This window comes from Limanda limanda, chromosome 21 (assembly GCF_963576545.1).
Source record: "Limanda limanda chromosome 21, fLimLim1.1, whole genome shotgun sequence".
Lineage (NCBI taxonomy): Eukaryota > Metazoa > Chordata > Actinopteri > Pleuronectiformes > Pleuronectidae > Limanda > Limanda limanda.
In genome coordinates, this window is record NC_083656.1 from 13,344,821 (window position 1) to 13,367,776 (window position 22,956).

At 43.6% G+C, this 22,956-nt stretch overlaps 3 protein-coding genes and 1 non-coding gene across 6 annotated transcripts; 3 read left to right on the forward strand and 1 right to left on the reverse strand.

Moving 5' to 3' along the window:
* The first annotated feature begins 1,198 nt into the window (after window positions 1–1,198).
* On the forward strand, window positions 1,199–10,367 carry fscn2b (fascin actin-bundling protein 2b, retinal). Of its 3 annotated transcripts, none has more exons than XM_061095426.1 (6): window positions 1,199–1,291; window positions 1,399–2,125; window positions 9,024–9,180; window positions 9,617–9,795; window positions 9,879–10,049; window positions 10,162–10,367. In XM_061095426.1, the coding sequence occupies exons 1-6, from the start codon at window positions 1,199–1,201 to the stop codon at window positions 10,365–10,367; spliced, it is 1,533 nt and encodes a 510-aa protein (XP_060951409.1). The 3 variants fall into 3 exon arrangements, with proteins under 3 accessions (XP_060951409.1, XP_060951410.1, XP_060951411.1); XM_061095427.1 differs by having other exon boundaries at window positions 9,617–9,738; window positions 9,882–10,054; window positions 10,158–10,367; XM_061095428.1 differs by having other exon boundaries at window positions 9,617–9,738; window positions 9,882–10,049.
* A 2,130-nt stretch (window positions 10,368–12,497) lies between these two features.
* trnai-uau (transfer RNA isoleucine (anticodon UAU)) lies at window positions 12,498–12,591 on the forward strand. The gene is made up of 2 exons: window positions 12,498–12,535; window positions 12,556–12,591. It is a non-coding gene; the product is annotated as a tRNA-Ile (tRNA).
* Window positions 12,592–14,339: 1,748 nt separating this feature from the next.
* Window positions 14,340–18,862, reverse strand: faap100 (FA core complex associated protein 100). The gene is made up of 8 exons (XM_061095568.1): window positions 18,661–18,862; window positions 18,122–18,240; window positions 17,172–18,040; window positions 16,630–16,786; window positions 15,610–16,519; window positions 15,393–15,515; window positions 14,761–14,847; window positions 14,340–14,480 (listed from the first exon to the last, which is right to left on the reverse strand). Exons 1-8 carry the CDS (start codon window positions 18,814–18,816, stop codon window positions 14,349–14,351), a joined length of 2,553 nt encoding a protein of 850 aa, XP_060951551.1. The 5' UTR covers window positions 18,817–18,862; the 3' UTR covers window positions 14,340–14,348.
* A 454-nt stretch (window positions 18,863–19,316) lies between these two features.
* birc5a (baculoviral IAP repeat containing 5a) lies at window positions 19,317–22,250 on the forward strand. Its single transcript, XM_061095394.1, has 4 exons — window positions 19,317–19,502; window positions 20,549–20,658; window positions 21,490–21,607; window positions 22,040–22,250. The coding sequence occupies exons 1-4, from the start codon at window positions 19,395–19,397 to the stop codon at window positions 22,130–22,132; spliced, it is 429 nt and encodes a 142-aa protein (XP_060951377.1). The 5' UTR covers window positions 19,317–19,394; the 3' UTR covers window positions 22,133–22,250.
* The last annotated feature ends 706 nt before the right edge of the window (window positions 22,251–22,956 follow it).

Here is a 22,956-nt window from a genome sequence, read left to right on the forward strand (position 1 = left end):
AGCGCTCTGGTTACCCAGCGCTGTGTGTGTGTGTGCGTGCGCATTGTTTCTACTTACCTGTCTTTATGTGTCACAGAAAGAGGTGAAGTGCAGAGCTCAGAATAAAGCGCAGAGGCAGAAAAGGGCAGGATTATATACATGGCAGGTTAGAGAAAGGCACTGAGGAAGAAGGAGAGGATGGGAGGAAAAAGCGACAGGCAGAGGCTTAAGATTACAGAGGCGAACACTCTTTGTAGCTGAGTTCAGTTGTGATGGACGGCTGGTGTTGAGGGAAAAGGGTGAAGGAGTCCTTCAAGGCGCTACCATAAAATTTGCAGGACAGCCGAGGATGTTCTTCTCCACTGATCAAACCTTTTTCTGATGAACGAGGAACCTGGAGTTGGGAAGTTGAAGCAGATGGCCAGAGTGTTCGATGTGATCCAAAGAGAGGTGGCAAACAAACCCGGGAGAAGTCTAGTCTCGGGGTGGGGGGGGGGACCAACTGATTGAGCCTTCAGGGTGAATAACAAGTCAAGCAAGAGCAGGCGTGAGGCCCGGACAAGTGGGCACTGTTCGACCGGAGAGAGACAGAGAGAGAGGGTCGACTGCAGAAGAGGAGATAAGCAGTCGCAAAAAACAAAATTAATCTACGGTACAAGAGAGCCTGACTCTGGACGACTGAAGACAGATCAAGGTTCCTGCTTCTGACCTGATTAAGCAGAAGAGAGGTAGTCGTGGAGGCGATCGGGGGAGCAGCGATCAACAGAACACGAGAGCCGGCAAGAGAGGGAGACGAGAGAGGAAGAATTACAACAGTGCACATGTTGAAAGAAGCCTCTTAAGTCTGGGAGCTGGAATTAGAGCCACCGAAACTGCAGAGGGGGAAGCCACAAAACCACAGTAAGTACATTAGGAGGCTGTGGCTGGAAAAATGTACTATAAAGCCTCAGGCTAGGGAAGGAATTTGTGGTTACGGGAGTGATTTTTACACTGTACCTTAATTAATTGATTTCCTGTCTTTTTACAACGTTTACATTTCATCATTCTCCATGATGTCACGTTCTTCCACACCTTTTAGGAAAGCCCTCAATCTACCTTTTTTTGAGCATACACCATTCCTCTGCAATTTCAGGTCTAGGTACCCCTCTCCCCCCTTTTCTCCCCCATCCCAAACTTCTCATCCCGTGTCCCCTGTCACTGTGCTGCTCCACAGGTGAAGATGCCTGCCAATGGGAACCGCCCCTTGAAGTTGCAGTTTGGTCTGATCAACCACGACTCTCGCTACCTTACTGCTGAGAGCTTTGGCTTCAAGGTACTCACATGCCATCCAATTGGAAACATACTTTTTGCTCCAGGAATATGAAACTGACACATTTGTTGAAAACAGATTGCAGAGCGACACCTGTCTTTCTTTCTCAGGTGAACGCATCGGCCCCCAGCCTGAAGAAGAAGCAGATATGGACTCTAGAGCAGGACTCCCAGGACACCCAGGTAGTCTTCATGCGCAGCCACCTGGGACGCTACCTGGCCTCCGACAAGGATGGCAAGGTCACCTGCGAGGCAGACGGGCACAACTCCGACTGCCGTTTCCTCATCGTGGCTCAGTCTGATGGTCGCTGGGCCCTGCAGTCTGAGCAGCACCTGCGCTTCTTCGGCGGCTCTCGGGACTACCTGTCCTGCTTTGCGCAGATTATCACAGATGCTGAGCTGTGGGCAGTGCACCTGGCTCTACATCCGCAGGCCAACCTGCTGTCTGTGGCCCGCAAGCGTTACGCCCACCTCTCGGCAGACGATGGGGAGATTGCCGTGGATATGAACATTCCCTGGGGCGTGGCAGCACTCCTCACCCTCGTCTACCTGGATGGGAAGTACTGCCTAAAGACCTGCGACAGCCGCTTCCTCAGCAATGATGGAAAGCTCCTGACACAGAGTGGAAGGGCCACTGCGTACACGCTAGAGCTGAAGTGTGGGAAGCTGGCCTTTAAAGACTGTGAGGGGAAGTATTTGTCTCCTATGGGGCCTACGGGCACCCTGAGGTCTGGACGCTGCTCCAAGCCGGGCAAAGATGAACTGTTTGACCTGGAGGAGAGTCACCCACAAGTGGTTCTGATGGCAGCCAATGGGCGATATGTCTCCCTAAGACAAGGTAGGCAAACACAGACACATCAACATATAGACCCCATTCAGACCTGGTTTTAACATCCATCCTTGAGTGATCCAATCCCAAGTGGTCAGTGCTAAGTACAGGCCTGAATGTAACAAAATGCATCCAGACATCCGATCACTCAACCCACATTCGGAGGTGGTCTGGGACACATGTGGCCGCATTCTTTTCACTGTGGCAAAGCAAATGCATCCTTAGGACTTATGGAGGGGCCACTTCCTCAGCTGACATCCTGTGACCCTCAAAATTGTACATATATTTTTATGCTTCAGTGACCAAACGTTGATTTATTTGTAGCCACCGCCACAATTTACAATACTCATCATCATATATTGACCGATACATTTTTGTTGGTAAAAATCTGTCTTCTTCTTTGAATTCATTCATCCAGCCCCTCTTGACTACTTTCTCTCTCTCACTCGATCCCGCCAACATCCACACACACATAAAGACGCACACACACACACAGACACGGTCATTGGACACATCTGTCAACTCAAACTGGGTAAATCAACATAATTTGGTCGCCACAAACACAAATTCAAGCTTAACTCTCTCCACTTGTGATATCTCTCTGGATGGATGCTAATACCAGGTCTGAACAGAGCCATATTGTCAAAAATCTGACCTTTTTTTCCCGAAGCCTTGCATGCATGCACAACCTGTAACTCTGGCAACTTCCTCCATTCACCAAAGTTTTACACAGCATCTCAAAAGTCTGATTAAATGGACAAACTTTGTCCTCAGGTGCTACTGAGGGTGGTCACATGAGCCTTTCGCTGACATACACTGACCTACACACATACATAATGAAGCATTAAATACTGCAACTACTACAGTTACTACTACGAGCCTATATGCATACCGTGCACTGATACACCCCCCGAAAACTGAGCTCACAATTCACAGGAAGTACATTAACTAGTGGATACGCTGAATATGCATGGTTAAGAGAATAGGCCACTGTCTAATGACTGACATGTGATAAGGGATGCATTGTAATTATGGGTAATGTATTCTGCCCCTCAACAAGCGCTGACATCACACTGGATAGTTGCATCTCTCCAGGAAAACAAGATAGATGAGGTTGATATGGGAGAGTATCATTCTCATGTGGGAGACCTGAGACGATTTGGGTGAGGGCTGCAACTGATTTGGGTTCGTCCACTGTCAGGAAACAATGGATGGTGTGGTTGAATGACAGATTTATTGTGTCAACACATACTACAGTTATAGATTTTTTAAACAATTTGCAATGAGTTTTTCAGGAACAATGAAGGTATATATAACGATTACTGATATCACGGTATAGCACGGAAAAAATTCCCTTATTCCCTAAAATTTTTTGCATTTTAATCTTTAATTACTGTTGCTATGTTTTGTCTGGTAAAAACATGGATCAGGAGGCAGGGACAGCAGGAGAGCTGCTAGTGCTCTGGCCGTGACGACAAACTGCTCACATCCACTGTCACCAAAAACCTAGCGCTTATATCTTATCCTGACTCTCAGATGTTTTAGGTGGACATCTGCATTTGATATAGTAAGTTCTGCCTGTCTCCTCCATTCTTCCTCCAAGAGAAACTTGACTGTTAAAGATGTAAAACACAGTCGAGACGTTCCCACTGAGCTGAAGTGAAACAAGCAGCATTCAACATTATCAAGATATTTTGAATTGACGGTAATATACCAAGAATATGCACAACTTTGCTTATTTGATTTATATATTTACGGTTGTGTTGATTTAAAACGGCTTTGTGGGAAAACAAAAAGCCTCTTACCAAATGTAGGCTTTCTTGCTTTAATTTTAATGTGGCACTGTTTCCTATATTAGTATTTTTACAGATTATAAACATATTAATTAAATATAATACTTAGTGAAATTACTTCAGGTTGTGTATCAGCACATTTTTTACATCAACAGCGATGACATTGACATCTGTGATAATTGCGTTCACTGTTTTACACTGTTTCATCTCTAGAATGTTAAAAATGATGCTAAACATAAATGTTTAATGTGTCTTTGATGGTGGAAACCCAAAGTCCCAAAAATGCAGCAAATATATTAGAAAGAATAAAGAGGGTCGTGCATGTTTTTCTTTCTTTTATCAAATATTCAAACTGTGATCTTTCGTGAAAACCCCCTCTCATCGCCTCTCAGATGTAGCGACTTCCAGCCTTTTTGGGAGTAATGTTGTTCACACTTTACGCTCTCGTCCCCTGGGCTCACTGAAACAGCTGCTTGTAACCCATATGCTGTACAGTAATACGCTGTTGATACTGTATTATGTATTTACTCTTCGGGCCCTGCGACGGGGGCCAGTGGGGTGTGTTATTTGATCAGCATGCGAGCATGACATCACAACACATACTATACTGATGGATAACACCTGCTCCACACGAGCTTGCCTCTTTTTAAAAAACAAGCCTGAGTTTCTTTGATCAGTTTGAAAAATAGAGGAATTGCAATCGTCGGTGTCACGTTGCATTCAACACTAGAAGTACTCGCCAGGAGTTTCGATTGGTGATGGTGCAGAGGGTCCACTGGTCTGATTCGAAACTGGATTTGGGTGGATTAGCCGACACCAACAGTGCTTGTCGGGATACTTGGCCACAGCGCCCATCCGCAGGCTGCAGATTCTTGTCTGCAGGGTTGAGTTTCCTCAGCCCTGGGTGCTGTAACTGAATCTCTAACCGCTCTTTGTTCCTGGTGAGCAGTGGGAGCTTCAGGAAACCAAACCACTGGGAGCACTGTAAACTGATTGGTTTAAGAGGAGGAGAGATATGGAGGAGCGTAAAACACACATGAAGGGAACCATGATGTATACGTGTGTACTCACCAGTAACATGCTTCTTACTTAGCTCTTCCTACACTCACTCTGCACAAACAAAAGCTTTCCCCGACACACTCGCCCACACACAACCGCACCGTCCTGCTGCGGCGAGCGCAAAGTGAGGTTTGTTGAATTATTGATGAAGTTGGCCCCCGTTCCTGGAAGGCAAGGGGGGGGGAGGGAGTCTGCTTTCGGAAACCCAAGCTGCCTCTCACCTGGGGCATAGCTTCTAACCCACTAATCTAACCCGCTAACCCCAGACCCGGTCTGTGCCCATGATGTCCTGCTGAAAATTGAGGAAACACAGGAGAGTCAATACGTTGTGTTTAGCAAAATATATCAATGCACATAACAATCACATCGAGCTGCGACATTAGATTTGGTTTTGTAGGGGATACTTGTCAGATAAAGCAAGAAAACTGACTGAGATTTACTCAGTACAGTAAACTCCTGTATTCCCCTCAATGATTGACTATTGGTCAGAAACTGACCTGTTTTCTTATTGATTTGTAGAAGCTTGTTAAATGCTAGACATCCGCTGACCTAACCTGGTGTATGCTGCTTGTGGTGTGAACACATTGAACATAAAACTTGAAATGTAGTGTTGGAGGGGTTCAACGGAAAAAGATCCTTGAGTGCCAGTGCCTCAGAATTGTTCACTAATTGTGTAAATCTACATTATTAACTTCGGCCTCTGGGTTTGAGTTGTAGAAAGGGAGAATGGAAAGCAGAGAAGGGAGGATGCAAGTAGAGAAGGACATTCAAAGGGCTTTGGGACAATAGTAGTGGCTGTATGAGGAGACTGGTGAGCTCCTCACCCTCCCTAATGCCACACACAAATCATCACCAACGTCCGTGTGTTTGTCTGTGTGTGTGTGTGTGTGTTAGTCAGTATTATGTAGACCTGTCATCACATCTCTCATCACCTCCCTGTGTTCTTTGGGTGTAAGTGGTCCCCTCTGCCCTACAAGTGAAGAAGAGATGATAGTCCAAAGTCACATGCTTTCCATTACACATGCACACACACTCACCCATTTACATACAAACACATACACACACAAACCGGGAACAGATTGTTGAAAAAAATGAAGAGACTGAATTGAAAAAAACAACAGAAAGTGCAGCAGTGAAGGAGGAGGATCGGGAGGAGCATTAAAATAAGGAAGAGGGGGACAGAAGCATCGGTTTACTGTTAATAATAGATGTCAGAGCCATCTATCGCTGATGGATTATCTAGGCCTGTTCCACTTGCAGGTATAGGACAACAACAGAAAGTGGAGCAGGATCCGGGGTCCGATCCAAAATGTGGCACCAGTGAAGCTGCGGTATCAGTGTACCTCTGTGCTGCGCTGCATAGTTTATCAGGGACCGTGGCCACGATGACAACATCTTATTCCGTATGCATGGCCAACTGGCGTGTCAAAGATGGTCATCAACACAGCTATTAATATCCTCAGATTGCTGGCTTGGATTTCACTGTGTCTAATCTCTTTCAGCTTTTTCTTTCTCTTCCTTCATCCCTCTCTCCCTCCTCCATCTCCTCTTCTCTCATCCATCAGAGGGCGGCAGCGGGGTCCCAGCTGAGCCCCGTCTTAGGATCATTTCTAGGTTGAATTAGTGTGAAATGGACACATAGAATAGGTAGACAAAGCATGACATTGGGTTGGGATGAGAGAGAACAAGAGTGATGGGCGACCCGGGCGTCGGTGCAGAGAGGAGGGGCAGAAATTTATGCCTCAGATGCATTTAAGATCAATGATGATTTAACCGCTTGTAAGACCCTGTGATACGTATTTTATTGGGTGTGAATAAGATGTGATTAAAGCATCTCACCTAGCTGGGTAACCATGACATCTTTGTCACACGTCCTCCCCTTTCTCTCTCCTCTTGTCTGTATATCTACGGTCAAAGCAAAATACCATTAAGAAATCGTGAAAATACTGAGATGCAGGGCTTCCAGACTGGGACATGAATCTGCATCCGTGTTAGGTGATGCAGATGTGATGATTATGTTATGTTGATTTGGCGATTAAAATAGAACTGAATACCTTTTATTTTAGTTCATTCATTTTTTGCCTTGGATTTTGTGAAGAAATTTGCAACGTTGTTTATATATACGAGCTATGCAAAAAAGTCATTATTATGATTATTATTATTATAGTTGAAAATATGGAAACACATTAATATGGAACACTAAAATTTGAAATGTGATTTTTCTGAGGATTACTTGATTTTAATATTTTCATTCAGCTGAAAGATTCATTTTTTAAAGCTAAGCCATCGAATCCTGGTTCAAATTAATACAGTCAAACTTTAAGTGGACACCCGTGAGTCGAACCTCTAAATCACTGTTGTGGATTTGTTATGGATATGTGCTGAACCCCTCTAGTTAGCATGTTAGCAGCACAATTTTGAATCAAAATTTTGAATAACCTTTTGACAATTACTGAGGCTTCACACTGAAAGAATTTATCATTCTTAAAGGCAAAAAAAAGGGAAAGTAAAAGAATCCCTCTGTACATGACACTAAATTAAGATGTATAAAACAATATAGCCACGTCTTTCAGATACATTTTAAAATGTGTTCTCTCTGTATTTGATTATTCATGCAGTTATTCGTTGCTTGGGGATTGAGAGGGGCTGGCAATTATCCGTACATCCTGCTAAGTGTGGACCATAAAATCCTCTGGTCCTTCCCTGTTTTTCCTTTATTCCTTTATTGAGGGGATTGGCCGGGTAGCACTCAAAAGCTGATTATATCAGAACCCCGCAGTGAAGAGGGCAGATAGGCCGGGCCAGAGGTGGGGCAGAGGTGGGAGGTGGCGCTCGGGGATAAGGAGGGGGGGAGGTAAGAGAGAGCGTAGAAAGGAATGACCAGAGATGAGAGCAGGCAGAGATGGGAGGGGTGAGGGCCACTCAGATCAGTGTTGTTATAGGATTAAGAAAATGTCATAGGGATATTCTGGGAGGCATCTTATTCAGGATTTATCCCTCTGCAATCTGTCTGTTAGTGATGAGATGAGAAGCAGCAACACGTGGAGATGGAAGAATATATTCCATCGCTTCTTACATGTGTTACAAAAATGCATGTATTCGTGTTTGCTCATGTGTTTCTCGCCCGTTTGACACCAGTTCTGTGTCATGGGTTTGCCATGAGAAAGCTCAAATAATTGGTTTCTGTGGGGGTTTTATCAAATGTTTGTCAGCAGGGGTTTTGTTGAGTTGATAAGTGGTCTCATTGTCAGTAAAGCTTCATGAGAGACAGTCACATCTGTGTAGCTGGTACAGAATAAACATTCCTTGTATTTAGCGTTTTTATATTTGTATCCTATTGTATACTCTTTCTATAGAATCCATCCGTAATCATTCAGTAAAAAATAAAAACGTTTTCCCCCTCAGGAAGGTGTAGTGCCGTGTTTGTTTGGCAAATCAGACCAAGGGCACAGTTTAAGACGAAACTACACTTTCATGCTGGTCCAAGTTAAACAGAACAATACAACCTGATTAGCAGGCGGGTGGCTGTCCTTGGGTTGTTGCTTTGCCGTCGGGAATGCAGGGAGTAATAAAAGACTTCTGTGGATGTGTTCGACATGCGTGAATATGAAGGTGCAGTTGGTAATATTAAACTTACTTCTTGTATGAATCAGTGTCTTACGGTTATTGACAGGGTCATACATGAACTCAAGGTTTGTTTATTATGTGTATTAAATTAAAATACCTACAATTTAGAAGGTTTTCAAGGTTATAAGTTACAAAAGAGCTGTTGTCAGACATGTACTGAATTCCAGAGATCCCACAGACTCATGTCTGAAAACTGCTGCATTTTATCCAGCACAACCAGATTTCTTTTGCCCATTTTGATCATACCTCCAGTTCTTTGTTCTATATCAACTCAACTGTCATGTATCTGTGTATACGACTGAAATGCTGCACTAACTTTTACTTATGTGAGCAGCGGCTGATTGATGGATTCCTCCAGACACTAAATAGTCCTCAAGTTTTCACGCTTTAAGTATTAATGACCGGACGTGCTCACTGTGCCCCTCCAGGGGTCAGCCTCGCAGCCAATCAGGAAGATGAGACGGACATGGAGACGTTTCAGATGGAGATTGACAAGGAGACCAGGAAGTGCACGTTTCGCTCCAGCCAAGGGAACTACTGGGCCCTGGTGGCCCACGGAGGCATCCAGAGCTCCGCCACTGAATTGTGAGTGAAATCTCTTAAATTAGCTGTGAACAGTTAAATGAATACACCGTCCACTGTGAGATGAGAGATTAGGAACTGCTCCATTACGTATGTCCAAATGTTTAACTTAGTAGAGAGTATATCACAACAAGGTCCAAAAGTCCCCTTATAAACCCACATTCACTTTCACTAGATCCAGATTTTTATTTGGATTTTTACCAAATTGAACAAAGTCAATATTATTCTCCTAAAGATGTTTGTTTTTTCCTTCTTCAAGATCCTTGACATATTCTATGAGAAATCCACGAAAATGTGGAAAAATCTCAAAATGTTAAAGAAAGTGAAAAAAAAAGTCCTTTGTCCGCCACTTGATGCTGATCCGCACAAAAATAGTTATGTAATAACAATATCAAGTCAAATAGAGTCTCATCTTTTCTCATGTGATGCACAACTGCAGGTCAGCAAACACCATGTTTGCAGTGGAGTGGCTTGATCACAAGGTGGCACTAAAGGCTAACAATGGAAAATACATCTGCATCAAGAAGAATGGCCAACTCCTCGCTGTCAGTGACTCCATAGGTACGAGCCTTTTTGGTTTGACCTCTGGCTTTCTCATCAGCCCATCTCTCCACTCACACGTCTCCATGGTTACACCTCTACTTTGAATGGTTCCACTGCTATCTCTGACGTGTTTTCACTGTTTTGCTCTCACCTGTGGTCAGGTGAGGACGAGCAACTCACCCTGAAACTGATCAACCGACCCATGCTGATCCTGAGAGGAGAGAACGGCTTCATCTGCCACCACAAGAACTCCAACGCCCTGGACGCCAGCAGATCAGTCTATGACATTTTCACCCTGCAGTTCAGTAACGGGGCCTACAACATCAAAGGTCAGGGCACATCAGCCCACAGACTTCTGGGAACTGCTGTTTAGGTTTCAAATCAGCAGCATCAGATGTATGCTCTGACTCTGACTCTGACTGTGTGTTTTAACTCCTGCAGGTGTGGACGGCCGGTTCTGGTACGTGAACAGCACCGGGCTGGTGTGCTCGGACGGCGAGGCCCCTGAGGACTTCAGTCTGGAGCTGCTTGAGCACGGCCGCCTCGCCATCCGATGCAAGAACGGCAAATACCTGCGTGGGGACCAGGGAGGCACGCTGAAGGGAGACGGACACAGCCTGAGCAGCTCAGCGCTGTGGGAGTATTAACACCATCCAACACTGGCTCCAACCTGAGGCCCAACTCTGACACCATTAATCACCAATTTAGCATCTGAAGTTAAACTTATTGGCGTTTAATTTCTTGCTTTTCCTTGTTCCTGTTGGAAAGAGGCCGCAGCAGAAAGAAGAGGAGGACCTGAGCTGAGAGGCGTCTTGATGGAGGGATCCATGTTTTGAGAAAGGGCTTGATCTCAAAACAAAAAGTGCTGCGACTGAACATTTGAGTCTTTGTGTCATTCCCTTTCCCAGTGAACGTTTGCTGCAAGATTAAAGAGATTAAATGAATGTCTGAAACATAAGAATTAAGGACCTATAGCGTATAAGCATCAGTGTGACATACGACCATGTTTTCAGGGTTTGTCTCTCCTCCAGTCTAGTCTAACAGGTACAGGGACTCATGGAGACACCAGAGACAGACACACTGGGAGTGATACCATCTTTTTCAAGCTGCCTCTGATGTTTATCAGCGGACAGGATTAAGTTTTCACCTTTAGTAACTGTAACCAACACTTTAATCAAGACTAATGTATTCTATTTCAGTAGTCCCTCTGCTTTGTTCTGCATTTCCTCTGTCTATTGTGAACATGGAGATAAAGAAATAAACTTGTATGACTGAGTATGTCAGGATTGAACTGCTTCTTTGCTTTGATTACAGAAAAACAACACAACCGAAAATCTGAACAAAAAGTGAAGGTGTTGTAACCTTACAAACTAAACCCCATTTGCAGTGGTAGGATCTAATAAAGTACATTTACTTTTTACCCTAAATAAATACATCTTTTGTGTATCTGTACATTAGTACAATGTTTTGCATCACATGTTCAAATGTTTAAAAACCTTGTTTTAATCAATAACAAGAGGGGAACAGGTCCATTGATCCAATCCGAGCAAGCAGATTACATCAGACCACGCCTCTTGTAATGGATTCTGAAGAGGCCTCTGCTGAGACTCATTATGATGGAGTAGACTGTTGCATTAAGGAGTAGGCTACATTTGGCAAGTATGTGTACTTTTGAACACTTTAAGTAAATCTAATCGCAAGTACTTACAGTAATTTTGTTTAAAAAATTCCCAATTATTTGTACATTTACTTGAGTTTAGTGTTAGAGTATTTTCTCCAACACTGCCCCTTTGGTCCCCACATAAATACGAGACGTTACCAAAATAGAAGGGATAAAGGAAAACTTACATGTACATAATCCCAAATAAAACAAATTAGTTGTTTTGTCACTCCTTCCTTTATTCCATTTTTACCTCCTTGTCAAACACTTGTTCCTTTCACCTCTTTGCCTCCTCTATGAGACATTTAAATAAAAGACTGACAATAAATAAAATTACTCTGGTTGAACAGCTCATTAGTCACGTGCATGTTAGCACCATAACCTGTGATTTGAACTTTGTCGGCCACTTACTTCTGTGTTAGTTATTTGTTCTCTTGCTGAAATCTATCACAGCTGTGCTTCTCCACTTCCTTAATGAAAACAGCCATGTGGTTATTTTGTCAGACAACCAATGGCTCTTCTTATTCCCTTCTTCATGTCATGATAAGTAGAATAAGTCTTCTTGATCTCTCGTGAGAACTTGTCCTCACTGACACTTGATGATCCAATAACCACTGATTCCTATAGCTGGGAACAAGAAACAGTTTGAGATAAAACACCAGGATTGCATCTCATGGTTGTTTGAGCTTAGTGGGAGAACTATGACAATCACAGCCACCATGATGATGTTGCACCAGACTGAAACACGTGCACTTGGAGAACTCTGTGGAAACCTCACCATACATCTGGTTGAGCTGCAGTTTGGCTGCACTGAGTTGGCACAAAGCTGCACTTTTACCCCCTGCAATTCTATTTTTTCTTGATCCATTCGAATTCACAGCTTTAAGTTTAGTTTTAGATGCCAAATCACCTAGGCAACACTCTTCACTTGATGTTTCTTCTCATCTTTACAAATGGCTTTTGTGACCACAGCCTTCCAGCGTGGCTGCATTCCAATTTAACCTGAGAGCAAATCTCATTTAATCAAAGTCATGAGCCTCATTCTCCAGCAATATTTAAACTACATGCTCATATCTTCTGTTTGCTCTTAAATAAAAGGAAAACGGGGCAGTACCAGGCTCCAGTGGCGCAATCGGTCAGCGCGCGGTACTTATAAGACAGTGTCCTGCAGAGTGATGCCGAGGTTGTGAGTTCGACCCTCACCTGGAGCAGTTTTACACAGGGATGAGGAAAACGACTGTGATAACTGATATACACAGATTCCAATACTCCCTTCATTAGACAGTACAAACCTGAATGATTGGAAAAGGATTTCTGCCTCCATGAAGCATCTTATTTGATTAAAGCAAGTGAGTGTGTGCTTTTCAAGAAAGTAAACTCAACTTGATTTCTTTAACTTTCTATTATCATATTACACTAATTGCTAACTAACCTGGTCAGTATGGAACATTTGAATCACTTTTTATGACTCCTTCACACATGCTGAAGTCTATCGGAAGACATTTTGATTGTCACGTTACTGAGAAGTCTCAAAGGTAAATCTCTGCAGCCGCTCATCCTGCAACACCTTCGAGGCGTTAATGGTTTGGAGTGCATACCGACACAAAACAGTACAGTAGCTGCAAAGCCTGCTGGGATTGTGGTGTTAATCAGCAGCTTGATCAATGGGAGTGCACAGTTTTCTTTCATTAGACTTTAACACCTTGAGCAGGATGTAATAAATTCTCCTGAGCTCCAGTTGTGTAATAGTTGTGTATACTTATATTAGATAGTAAAATGCAGCAGGTGACGCAACAACACATATCAGCTTTTAATCTATAATAAAGCTGTAGTCTATAACAACTCACAGAAACTGATCACAGGTCAGTGTGTCAAATATCCTTACTGGATAACATGTGACATGTGACAAATTTTAGATCAGTGGTTCTTAATAAATCAATCCAAAGGACTCACACTTCTTGAACCAGAACATTGTTCGGCAATACACAATGCTTTCTTTTGCTTTTAGTAGTATGCAACTTAAACCCTTGAAACGTATGGTTTAGATGCTTCATGCTTTCATGTGCCAACACTTTGTTGCATGTGACACACGGAGGTTTTTGTCCTTTTCTGTCATCATTAAGAAAAAACCCACATCAACAGTCGCTGCAGTATTTTTGTTTTGCCATGTTAACAGCTGGTCCCATGCTTCGCTTTCCCACACACACACACACATCTGCGACCCACTCAAAGTGGCCCTGCGTCACGACCCACCATTTGAGAACCACCGGATTAGATCTCTCTCTCTCTGGTCTGGTTTGCAATTTCTCTGTCATCTAATTTTAATCAAATGTATTAGATGCAGTGTGGAAAACTGTTTGAGAGTTCTGAAAGTTTTTGTTTCCACAGCTGTTTGAATTACTGACAATCTGTCTTTCAGCAAATCCCACAAATATGACAAGACTGTATGCATTACACTGCTTACTTGCTTTTTTATGTTTTATGATCATAAACCCTTCAATCTGCCAGACATCTGTAGATGTAACCACTTGTCTACAGGGGTGCGTTCAATAACAACCACTGTGCCAGACATCAGGTCCCTTGTCACTCCACGTCTGGCTCATGAGGGACTGGAAACCTGAGGTCCCTCACTCAGCTGCACGACATATGATTCCATGTAATTGGATGGTATTTTACTCCCCTCACCTGAGCTCCTAAAAACATTTTGTACTGAATGCCTTGGTTTGTAATTGAGCACAGTGTAAACAATACATTGCAGCGTGGGTAATGTGAGTATTAAAGCTGCAGCACCTGCACCACAGCAAAATAATTATGAAAAAGAATGAGTTGCATGAAGATAGAGATGAATTTCAGCAATTTTAGTCATACAAATGTATATTCACTGAAACAAGTAATATGGACATTATTTCTCAATCTTTTACAAATACCGATAACAAAACACTGTCTAGTATCAGTTAAAACAAACATGTTATATTATAAGGAGAGGGTTTTCTCTGAGTTCTTGATAAATGGCGAGAAGAGATCGGGTCATCTGCCCCGTGGACGTCCCGTCGCCAAACACCCCCGAGATTCGACTTTGCTGGATCTGCGGTAACAGGCGCTGAGAGGAAGAGGAGGGGGACAAAAAAGAAAAGATCACCGAGACAAGTTAGATTTAAGAAGAGAAATATTCATTGCCAAAAACTGGGGCATCAATGCGCTCTGATAAAAGTCTTGAGCTGAATGGGTTTAAAAACATGCTACAATGCATCTTGTTCTCCATTCAGTTTATGGGCTAATTGCTCCGTTAATGAATGTAGCTGCTTATTAAAAAAGACAGATCGTAAGGTGTTGACAATCGCAGCCCATCGTGAACAAAATGAAGAACATGTAGGTCGTACCTCGGCCCGCTGAAGTGCCCGTCTCAAACCTGAGCTCAGGACCCTCTTTGTGGAAGCAGTGCTCTCAGGAGCTCTCTGCAGCAGAGCCTGTGTTCAGGAACAAAGCAGAAGATGAAAGGGAAGAGATTTCAAATAAAACCCTGGAAGCAAGGACATAAAACAGGATTCTAGTTAAGCCTAGTTAAATGTTACAGCTAGAATCATTAAAAAATTGCGTTGTCTGACCGAACGACAAAGAGCTTTTAAAGAGCCAAATAAAATGTATTTTGCAACAAAAGGTGGGGGAATAAAACAAGCTCTACTGCCTTAGCAAGTATTTTATACAGTTTTTTCTGTAGAACACACAAAAAGCTGCAGGGAGCTCATCTCTCAACACACAGCTTGAACCAAACTCTCTAATTATTATTTCCCTGCTTTCAGTTCAGATCACAGCAGAGCATCAACTAATGCAAGCTGTGTGGTCCATGTTTGTTATGGAATAAAGATTATCCAGAAAACGGTGGTGCAGTGGGTAGCATTATATCCTCACAGCAAAAGGGTTCTTGGTTTGAATCCCAGTTTCTCAGATTGTTTTTCCTCCAGTCTGACCATACAGATTTGTCCATTCTCGATATGTGTGTGTGTGTGTGTACCTGTATCCGGTGCAACACAGCATGGTGCAGTCCACACACTGCTGCAATAGATGAACTGTCTACCTGAACTTCTATCGTGCTCAGGGACTCCTCCTTCCCCGAGCTCTCCTCCCCTATGTTCACCTGCAGAACAAAAGGAGCCACAATGCAACACGTTTAAAACATGCACAGTGCATTTATACACACGTTAAACCTTTATCAATCAGATAAACTGGACCTCTTTAGCACTCAGTTTGACCGTTTCTCCATTTGGACCTCGAGCTTGGACAACAGAGCTGCTCAGTGACGACTTGTCTCCTTGTTGTCCCGTCCTCCCTCCTCCTGGACCTTCAGACAACAGCCAGTCCAGAAGAGCAATGCACAGATTTTGAGGATCTGAGGTTTCCACCAGTGCGTCCCCAAGAAGCTCGGACGACACCCGAAACCTGGCCGAGTACTGCTCAGCCTTCGCTGCACTCTCTCCTCCTCCTCCTCTTCCGATACACCGAGTCCGGTGTGAGCTTAGAAAAGCTTGGACGGTATCTGTTGTGATGTTGCTGGATTGACATGTGGAGTTTTTGTTGATGGGATGGGTCGTGGGACGGCTCAGCTGCAGAGCGTGCAGCCAATCTACCGTCAGTGTGTCCAAGGGCAAACTGATACAACCGCTCTGCAGGTCGGGGAGGTGCGTCCTCTCCTCCTCTGCCAGGAGACTCGAGAGAGAGAAGATGAGCGAGCAGGCCACCCTCAAAGGGAAGCATGTGTCGCCTGCAGCTGCGAGGGGTAGCGACACTTCTAATGTTTCCCCTGGATGGAGATCGTGAAATGGGAATGAAAAATTTGTGGAGGAGCTTTCCCCTCCTGCGCTGGGTGAGTAGGACACAGGAAACACAGTAACGCTCAGTGTCCAGCCCTGCTCCAAAACATAAGGACTGGAATTATCCAGGACACATGTTAGGGTCAGGAAGTCTTTCTGGAGCAGCCTGCTCCATCTGGTCATGGCTCGGCATCGAATTTGCTTCTCCTGCACGGGTGGATGTTCTTCAGCATTTGTCCTGGCTGTCAGCAGGAAGCTGACGTTGAGCACCTGATTCAGGTGCCGCAGAATTTGGTTTTTGGATTTGATGGTAGTTTTCAGCGCCGAAACTCTTAAGGAAAGCAAGGAAAACCACATAGATCAGATCAGAGAAAACTATAACACATTTAAGGAGTGATTCATTTCATAGTTATATCATAAAATGAATCATGTTACATGTACCTTTCACACACCCCCCCGATTGCAGACAGGAGATCCCTGACGCTGCGGCCACCATGAGAGGAAGTCTGACTGGACACCCCTACGTCCTGTCGCCCCTCAGGTAGGACAATCCTCTGGAGCTGTCCTCTGACAGACAGCCCCAGCAGCTGAACTCCACCTGGTGTGTGAGACATATTTCCAAAGTTAGTCACAGGTCAAACACAGAGGACTAATTTGGCGTGGATGGAAACACAGACAACAATGGGCTCAAGGAACCTTTTAGTTCCTGGACATAATATTCCTGGGGCTTAGAGTTCTAGGTCCTTCACCTTGGTAGAGATATGCACTCTACTAGTTTTATTATTTATTTTCTCATTAAGTCACACAAGCCTCTGTGAACAATTTCTTCTTTTTGTAAAACTTACACAGACCCACGAGATCTCACTTCACAAAAGGTGTGTATCCAGTGTTTAACTCTCAAGTATCAGCTGTCTGTGAGTTCACTTTTAAACTGTGGGGGTGCATTTGTAGAAATCAACACTTCTATGCTCAGCCTGACTCACCTGCCGTGTTGTGTTCAAGTGCAGCCAAGGTCATGACTCCACACACATTCAAACTGGTGGGGCTTTGGAGGGCAGCAGGTGTCTTACTGGATGTCTCCTCATCCCTTTCCTGTCCTTCTCTCCCAGATGATCCCTCTGACAGATCCAGCAGCAACAGGTCTGAACCAGTGCTGTAGTAAAGATGGTGTTGATCCACAGAGCCACACACCACAGGCCCCGGTACACACCCTTCAATAAAACCAGCTGTGCTCCCCGCTCCCTCTGATCCTCCCTTAATAGCCTTCATCAGCACCACTCTCCCTTGTTCCCCCATTGCCACCAAACATTGCGCATGTCCTGGATCCGTTTCCTTGACAACAGATGCTCCGACAAACACGACTGGCTGCTCCAGGCTATGCAGGACTCGGAGCCGTGATCCTGGGAGACGCAGAGGGAGGAAACACAGGCGTCCATCTGGAAGGCCGAAAAGGATAACCGGTGATTTGGCGAGGGCGGTATCAATCCCAAAGAGAAGTTTGAAAAGGACAGGTTTGAGGTGGATATGACTGTCGGATAAGGTGGACGATGGGTCGCCAGAGTGGACACAAGACAGCACAGGCCTCCTTCTCATTCCTGCTCTCTCAGTGTCACCCTGTGCACCAGCTGAGACCAGTGGCAGACTGAAGGAACTGAGCAGCTCGTAGCTGCTGGACTGTGCTTGTGTTTTGTACAGACTCAGCAGCCAGGACGTTTCTCTCTGAGAGAGGATCAGGAGCACAGAGCCGACGAGGAGCAGCGACGACACACCTTCCTCTCCAACCACCAGGGATTCAGAGGAGATCTTCAGCACAGCTGGACGGGAGGAGGCATCAGCCGGGGAGGTTTGAGCCCTGCAGAGGTCAAAGGTCACATTACATGCAAGGCGTTCTATTTTACAACTGTGAATGCAGTAAAGTTAAAGCGGTACATACCTGGACAGCAGAAGTAGAGGGCTGAAACAGTAAACTCCACTACCACAGGACACATAGAGGAGCTGTTTGTCATGACTCTCAGACAGGTCACTCACAGGGGCAGGGAACTGGAGGACAGCCTGTTACAGAACCACAGCACAGACAAGAAGAGTCATGTATGCATATATATGTAGGTATGCATTCATTCAAAGTAAGCAATATGGTGTGAAGATAAAAATGTTGATGAATTTCACAATGAGACATACAGATGGAATAATATAATTTGCTTACGTTGTACTGATAAGAATTCAAGTACACTCATGTGCGAAAGGACATTTTTATCAAAAATAGTGCCAGTCATGGTGAGTTGTTGTAATAGGAAATAAAGTGCAACATTTATTTTACATTTTCGAAAATTGTAAAAAAGCCAAGAGATGAAAATGAGCTCATTAACGTATTTACAGTATTCTATCTACAGTGCTCAATGTGCCTATAACATAAATACATGGTGACTATGATAAAGTGGCTCTGTGTGCAGTTGACAAACAGATTTAACTCACAGTTACTTTTCTCTCTCGAGTGTTGAAGACGTAGACTTCATCGCTGCCTGTGCAGATGTAAACATCTGTCCCTAAACCGAACGTGATCCTCGGTGAGAAAGATGCGTGTGTGCAGCCGAACTGTGTCCATGTGTCAACAGCACAGCGTCCGTCCATCACCACAGAGAGAGAGGAGGAGGAGGAGGAGGAAGAGCAATGTGTAGTGTTCTGAGGTCAGTTTGTTCCTGTGAGCAGGATGAGTGGCTCATTTAAAAGTTGGACTCATGATCCTGAGCCGGTTGTTTACAGAGGAAGTTCCTACCAAGTTCCGCGCGTCAAGTTTTGGACCAATAACAGGAAAGAACTACATTACCCATTAGGCTAGGCGGCGGATGTTGGCTCGGTACGTAGAATCCTTGCACTAAGGGGAATATAAGAGGGACTATGCCCTGACGCCCGTAAAGTAGCATCTAATAACAGCAGTTGTAGTTTGTTTGTATATTGTACGGCGGCCGAGAGACCTCAAAGCACTACAAATGACGAAAACACATGCAAGGTGGTAGGTGCCCAGTGGAGTACTCTAGGTGGCGCACTTCTTCCGGGTTGTTCACCCACCCACGAAGAAGAGTCATCAGTCGATCCTGATTTTTCCGCCAATCAAAACAGTCGGAGCGAATACCGTCCTAAATTTGAAAAAACGGCGTCTGTCGGTGGTTCGGACTCGCGAAAGAGAAAACATATACAAATCCAACAAAATGGACCCGCTCACGGAAGAGGCGACCAAGATGTATTTCTACGAGAACCGACTGAAGAGCTTCGCGGGCTGGCCCTTCGAGGAGGACTGTACGTGCACCCCGGAGAACGTGAGTGAGCGAGCAGCTAACGATGCTAAGCTAACACAACAACGGCAGCTCTCCGGCTGGAAAACACCTATTTCCTCCTGAAATGTAACGGCTCCAACTGCAGGGCTATCACGATGCTAACCTTGTGTAACAAATTCACACAGTAGTCACTGTAAGTTAGACGAAGGCTAACATAGCATAAAGTTTCGCAGGTTGTGTCTAATGTAACATTTCAAGTGTTGCTCCTCGTATTGTAGTAGTGTTTGCTGTAGTCTGAGGCCAGCGAAGGAAGGAAGCGCTGTACAACACGGAGATATCGAGGAAAAGTTAAAAATATATGCTGATGTTTGAGGTGTCATGTTTTTATTGCTGCCAAAACAAAGCTACATGAAGTAACTATAAACAAGTGATGGTGAAAACACTGGAAAATAGGCTTGTGGGTGATGGCATACAATACTACTACAGTCCAGCCCTACATGTATTCCTCAACTGTAATATTCGCCCAGTTTTTTAGAAGTACTGTCCATTAAACACTTAAAAAGTATGATTTGTTCATCCAGTGAAGTGTTAACCATGTCTTAGTCACATCCTGATAGACTATTACTTTTATTCTCCATATTGTTGTTTGGTCTGACCAACAATCCTCAAACCCACAGATGGTCAATTTACAATGTTATAGAGCAGAACAGATCGGTAACCCTCATTAAACAGACAGTCATTTGAATGCCCACCTGACTGTTGTTGTCCCTAGTCTTCAACCTAACATCAATCATGGTCTGTAAACAATGAAAATGTCCTCACAATTATCTAGAACTGAATCTAAAATCTTCATAAGGCCTTTCAAAACACACAAATATTTAAAAGTAACAGGATATAAAACAGGGAAAACTATGTATGTATAATTATCTAGCAACTATGCATGTGTGAAAAGCTGGAACTAAAAGATATTTTGTTTATTTTCTGTGGTTAGATTTATTTAACAATCAAGTTGATGATTCATTTTATGTCTTTGAATCTAGCAGTTACAAAATGCCAGTTTTTAAAAAATGTATCACTTGATTTTCCAGATGGCCAAAGCTGGTTTCGTTCACACCCCCTCAGACAACAGCCCAGACATCGCCATGTGTTTCTTCTGCCTCAAGGAGCTGGAGGGCTGGGAGCCAGAGGATGATCCAGAGTAAGATAGTCACCACACAACCAGGCTCATGGGTCACGAAAGCAAATAACACCACATATTTCCTATCAATTTCAGTTTATCTAATTTTCCTAATTAATCTTTATCAAGCAGCTTAAAAACACACTTGCATTAACACATTCTGAGGCAGCGAAATTTAACTTAAAGTCATCTTTTTCTCATTATCTCCTCTTTGGCTGGCTGACTAAAATCCTCCTGTGTGGGCTTTGGAGTGATGGAAACAAAGTACTCGACAGGGGCATAATTGTTTCATGGAGTGTAGAAGCTGTTTACTCCAAACAGAATAGTTTAATGATATTATATATAATGTAGTAAAGCACACATCCCCTCCCTCTTTATTTGCTGTGTGACAGTAAACTTGTCTTCACTGTTCCAGTGAAATGTTCCACATGTGGACATGATTCAATCACATTTCTGTGTTACATGAATCTGTTTGTAGCTCATACAATAACATTAACCATCTGAATAGTTGTAGCTCTGTAAATAGATCTATATTCATGGTAATTGAAACAACACAGTTTGAATTACTGTGAAATTGTCACTTCAGTTTAGCTTAACAAAATAGATTGTACTATTATAGTCTTTTCTCTATCATGAGCAAATTCTTTGGATTACATTAGGACCACAGTTAACATATCCAACTTTACTGAGGCATTCTGTCTAAGTGTTTATTGTTTACCTATCTATGTTTCCAGTGCAGGCAATCTAATGTCTGTTTTACATGGTAAGAAATACATTCATGGCTCATGGTCCTGAATGTAAATATTTGTCTCCTCATAAAAGTTTACACCCCCATCACTGTTTTGTTTCCAGAAAGGAGCACAAGTCCCATTCACCCTCCTGCCACTTCATTGCCCTGAAGAAGAAAGTAGAAGAGCTGACTGTGGAGGAATTCCTGAAACTACAGAAGGAGAGGCACAAATTCATCATTGTAAGTTCTTCCGAGGGCTCCACCATTTTCACATTACTGACTTGCATAACACATGTTGATCAACTGTTTACGTCACATAGCTAACATATTTTCCTACTCTGTTCTTTTATCTTTTGTTTAGAGGACATGTCAAGTGCTTTAATCGCACAGATAGACCAAGTAATAGAAAAAACAGACCTTGTCTTTTCCTCTGGCAAAGTTATGTCTTCACCCCTGTTCGTTTGTTCGTTGGTTGTTTTATTTGTTTGTAAGCAAGAATGCACAAAAACAACCGGACAGATTTCCACAAAACTCAGTGTAAGAATGTGGTATGGGTCAGAGAAGACTCCGTTTAGCTTTGGAGACGTGGGCCAGATCCAGAATTTTCTAGGACATTTTCCAATGAGTGTCATTCTAGTTATTTCTGACTCTTTACTTTTCCTCCAATCACAGATCAAATCCTGCCAAGAGGCCATCACCAAGTTTGAAGACACGGCCAAGCTGAGAAGATCAGATATCATCAACTCGGCCATGGGAGAGGAGTGATGGACTGGCTGCGGATTTTCCCTCACCGAATTGCTTTTCATGTTTCTTTTGTGTGTTTGTCTCTGTGATATATCTGTCTCTTTCATTGTCTGTTATTCATTAAACCTCTTTTAATTTACCGACGTGTCATATTTTGTGTCTTAAAATATGTATTATGTGAATGCGTAAGAATGAGATAAAAAATTTAAAGACAAATTATCAGTTAATAACCATGTTTCAGCTCTGTAGGAAACAAAACTGAACTGCCCAGCAATTGTCTCCTTTTCCAAATTTATTTACAGTCAGAAAGCAATTTATAAATTCTATGTTTGCGGATTCTTGGTGTACGGGTTGTGTCATGAAAAGAAAGATGAACGATACATGTCCAGAAACCAGCTGACATGCACTGCAGAGGCGTTACAGTAAATGTTTTATGATAATATCATATTCTTATTTCTTAAAAGACGGCTTTTTGCTATCAGTCAAAATATTTGTATTTTACTTGAAACGAATATGAAATTGTGGCAGCTCCACACACAGTAAAACTCACAATGAGAGGTCCATATAATGACAGAAAGACATCAGACCGGTGGGAGGAGTTGGCTCCTGGACGATCTGACTTTGTTCCCATGTGTCACGTTATCACTGTCTCCCACCACTTGCTGCGTAAACGCGCGGGTCTCCCTCGGATTCAAGTCCCTCCCATGCAGACAGAAGCGGCGGCTGTTCCCATCCCTCTACGTCTCCGTGCCATGATCCACTCAGTCGAGAATGAGTAGATCTCCATCCATCCATCCACTCCACATCCTCACCTCTGTCCGGAGAGCTAAGCGTGTGGATCACCT